The 4,116-nt window shown below is 45.7% G+C and overlaps 1 protein-coding gene across 1 annotated transcript; it reads right to left on the minus strand.

Moving 5' to 3' along the window:
* Positions 1-1,321: 1,321 nt before the first annotated feature.
* Positions 1,322-3,787, minus strand: LOC146892896 (olfactory receptor 2Y1-like). The gene is made up of 2 exons (XM_087909610.1): positions 3,770-3,787; positions 1,322-2,260 (listed from the first exon to the last, which is right to left on the minus strand). The coding sequence occupies exon 2, from the start codon at positions 2,255-2,257 to the stop codon at positions 1,322-1,324; it is 936 nt and encodes a 311-aa protein (XP_087765736.1). The 5' UTR covers positions 2,258-2,260; positions 3,770-3,787.
* Between the last annotated feature and the right edge of the window lie 329 nt (positions 3,788-4,116).

Raw genomic sequence — 4,116 nt, forward strand, 5'->3', positions numbered from 1 at the left:
CCTCACAGTGCAATAAAAGAACTTGCTTCTGCAAGTTGTTCTCTCTCTCTCTCTCTCTCTCTCTCTCTCTCTCTCTCTCTCTCTCTCTCTTTCTCTCACTTTTCTCTCTCTACCTATCTCTCTCTACCTATCTCTCGCTTCCTCTCTCTCTACCTATCTTTCTCTCTCCCTTTCTCTCTCTATCTCTCTCTCCCTCTCTCTCTTCTTATCTCTCTCTCTTCCTCTCTCTCTACCTATCTCTCTCTCCCTCTCTCTTCTTATCTCCTCTTCCTCTTTCTCTACCTATCTCTCTCCCTCTCTCTCTACCTGTATCTCTCTTCCTCTCTCTCTCCCTATCTCTCTCCCTCTCTCTTCTTATCTCTCTCTTCTTCTTCTCTCTCTCTCTCTCTCTCTCTCTCTCTCTCTCTCTTTCACACACACACACGCACACACAGAGAGAGAGACAAATAAGTATGAAACAAGTTGTTAAATTCACTGGGGAGAGGGCAGTGGTAGAGTGTCGAAGGCTGTTGCCTCTTTGAAGTTCCTACACCTCATCTACCTATTTCAGAAACCTTCTGGTTCTGTTTACTTCATTTGTGTACCACTCTCTTGTGGGTCACCATATGTATGCTCATGTCTTCTCTATTTTCTTTCATCTTACATGAGAGTCTTTTCATGGCACTCAGCCTCCTGGTATGGTTTCCTGGTGCAGCTGAAGAGACTATGATGCATCTTTGTGTATAATCGTCCTAACCGCACTGCCTTCTGTAGAGACAACTCTACCACTGGCCATGGCCTCCTTATCTCTCCAGGTAACATTAGCCACTGGGAGGTCAGTGGGGTGATGACTACCGGGGAACGTAGAGACAGACTCTAAGGTGTGCGAAAATATAGCCAGCCTGGCAATCATTTGGAAATCCAAAGGTGAATTCATGTCCTATGCCTTTGAGGAAAGGGTCATCTGCATGACATCACACTGGAAATCAAGGACTCTGGATAAGGTGATATCATATTTAATTAAGTCTTCCTTCACTCTCAGAAATACCTGTGATCTGTCTCTACTCTCCACGTACAGTTTAGATGCCAGCCCTTCCTAATATTCTTGTGGAAGGTAGCCATATAGATCAGCGTCTCCTCTCTTGCACAAAGATCATATACAGTAACCTAGAAAGCACTACAGGAGAACTGCAAACCCCTCTCTCCCATCCCACTTCCAGATTCCCAGAAAAACCTCTGGAGTTGTGAAACCTCGAGGGCTGTTTGTCCCTAGTGACCCTCAAAGGTGGGTTTCAGATTATGAGCGATATCACAGAGGATTGTGGTTGTCCTTCTTCTCCTCTTACGCTAAGTCTGTGCTTTTCCCAAGTACCTTCCACAGAGCCCCCTTCACATCCTTGTTCCTCAGAGTATATATTAAAGGGTTGAGAATGGGGGTGAGGATGGTATAAAAAACAGCGACAAACTTTCCCTCATTCTCTGAGTATCGGTGGATGGGTTGGAGGTATGTGTATATGCCCGAGCCATAAAACAGAGAGACCACAATCAGATGGGACCCACAGGTCCCGAAAGCCTTTCTGCGTCCAGCCATTGACTTGATTCTCAGAATTGCCCTGGCAATGTGTCCATAGGAGCCTAAAATCAGCGCGGCGGGGAATATCAAGATTATTGTTCGAGCAACGAACATCTTGGCCTCTGTTCCATTAGTGTCTTCACAAGCCAGCTTCAGGAATATGGGCATCTCACAGAAGAAGTGATTCAGCCGATGACTGCAGAGGGGCATGGCCATAACAAGGCCTGTCTGGATCACAGAGTTCACAAGGCCAGACACCCAGGAGGAGATGGCCAGTGCCTGACACAGCTGAGGGTGCATGATGGTGGTGTAGTGGAGTGGACGGCACACAGCCGCATAGCGGTCAAAGGCCATCACCCCCAAGAGCAGACACTCTGTGGAAGCCAGAGCAAGAAAAATGAGGAGCTGAGCCACACACCCTCTGTAGCTGATGGTCCTGTTATATCCACAGAGGTTAATGAGAAGCTGAGGCACGGTGCTGGTGGTGTAGCAGAGGTCCAGGAAAGAAAGATGGGAGAGGAAGAAGTACATGGGAGTGTGCAGTCTGAGGTCTAGCTGGGCGAGGACAATGATGGTGGTGTTGCCAAGGAGGGTGAGCAAATAAAAGACTAGGATAAAAACAAAGAGGAAAAGTTCCAGTTGGGGAAAATCTGAGAAACCTACCAATATGAAGTCCTCCCCTAAACTGACATTGAAAGTCCCCATAGCCTCCTAGAGCAGTAGGTGCTAAGGTATTATCCCCACGATTCCCTAAATGCCCCAGAATTCTGCATCACATACTCTACTCATACCCAATTCCTCTTTCCCAGTATTCTTTCTCTTTTAGACAGGAAATCACTAGGTTAGGAATGAGTGGGTAGTGTTTGAACTCTCATTTTTGATGTTCTCTGGTTTTATTCTTACCGCTCAAGTATTTGGGAGGATCCCTTTGACGTCATTGTCTAGGCTTCCCTGTCTAAAGTTAGAGCCCAGATATTCATCACCTCCCTCACAGGGTGAGGTTAGTATCCAAATGCACTAACATGGAACCAATGGGGACCTCGGGGTATGGCTGACTAAAGGATCTTGTATCTAGCCTGTTCAACCTCCATCACTGCCCTACAAAAGATAAAAACATAGGGATAAAATAGAATGTTTGAAGTGTAGCATTCATGTTTCTGCTCTTTTGCTGGTTTGGGTCATTCCTCTTCTCTTTCTAGAAGGTGGAGTACTCCTGCAGATTGGGACCCAGGACTAACAAGGTGGTATCATACGTTCACCCTCCGAACACTCATCTGCCTTCCGCTCAGGGAGCTGTCAGTGTGCCAACCCTGGAAGATACCCACATCAGCAGTGTCTATGGCAAAGGATTGTCTTGCATAAATTTCTTACTGAAAATTACTATTTCTCAATATATTTCACTTAAATAAATCAAACTAGTAAATCCATCCTTCCTGGGAAGAGTTGCTTCCTCTTCTCTAGACCAAACTCTTTATAGGGTTTTGCTCCAGTGGTTGTCATGCACAAAAGTCTTCTGTGTGTCCGTGTGTCTGTTTGTCCGTGTGTCCGTGTGTCTCTTGGAGCTGTGAGATCCTGGGTGATAGAGAACACAGTGAGTTTTAAAATGTTAATGTTCTTCTTAGGGTATCTAAGAGGCTGTCAAATTGTTATTTTCACACATGGCTTGCAGTAGATGTCACAGTGAAAATTATGAGCCTTCATTTAAATCTCTTAAAAACCTATGTCCTCTAAGAACTCAGGAGATTAAACTACAAACATATTTTAGTAAACTGTAGCCTTGGGGATGCATAAAAGTTGCTTTCGGTGTTGATAATTCTGTAGTAAAAATCAAGATAAGATATAAGAAAGTTAATCAGGAACCACGACAAGAACGTGGAAGGTAACTGAAGGTTCACCTGCACGCACTGTCAACAGTTTGGGTCGCTGTCGCCTTTTGCTCTGCATTAAATCCACTGCAAGGGGAAATCAACGCCTCAGTGCTGAGCCAATGTTTCCAGGAAGATATTCAGGTTCTGTGTAAGCCTCCGCACTTTTCTGTGGATACCCAGGCCCGATTCAGTCGCGCTTTCCTGAACTCGAGTCCACGAGAATGGACGATTGTCCTAAGGGTTTAAACAGACATACAAAGAGACCTGCTCACTTACCAAAGAGTAAATGGACCCTTTACTAAACTCAAGTCGGGTATTTATACCAGTGGGCACGAAGGTTCAAAAGGGCACGGCCCCTTCCCAACAGGAGCAGTAGAAGAAGATTACAGGTGCCCAGAGCTTCAAGCAGAATCAGCTGGGGGAGCCAGGTGTGGCAGGGTATAGGGCCCAAAGCTGGAACCTTGTTTACAGGTGGAATTACCATAACAAAAGAGAGCCAAGTTCTTTCTAAACTATACCCTCAAGCCAGTGCTAGTGCAGAATCTCCAGGGAGCCAGAGGTCAAACAGCCCTGCGAATCGCCAGGAAGAAGGGAAAAAGACCTGTGTACCTACAGTTCTGTGCTTGCAAAGTGAACAATAAAGGCAAAATGTTAGTATACAGACAGCTTAGTGAGCACACCTAAGATGGACTTGAA

This window comes from Myodes glareolus, chromosome 9 (genome assembly GCF_982192425.1).
Source record: "Myodes glareolus chromosome 9, mMyoGla1.1, whole genome shotgun sequence".
NCBI classification, from domain to species: Eukaryota; Metazoa; Chordata; class Mammalia; order Rodentia; family Cricetidae; genus Myodes; species Myodes glareolus.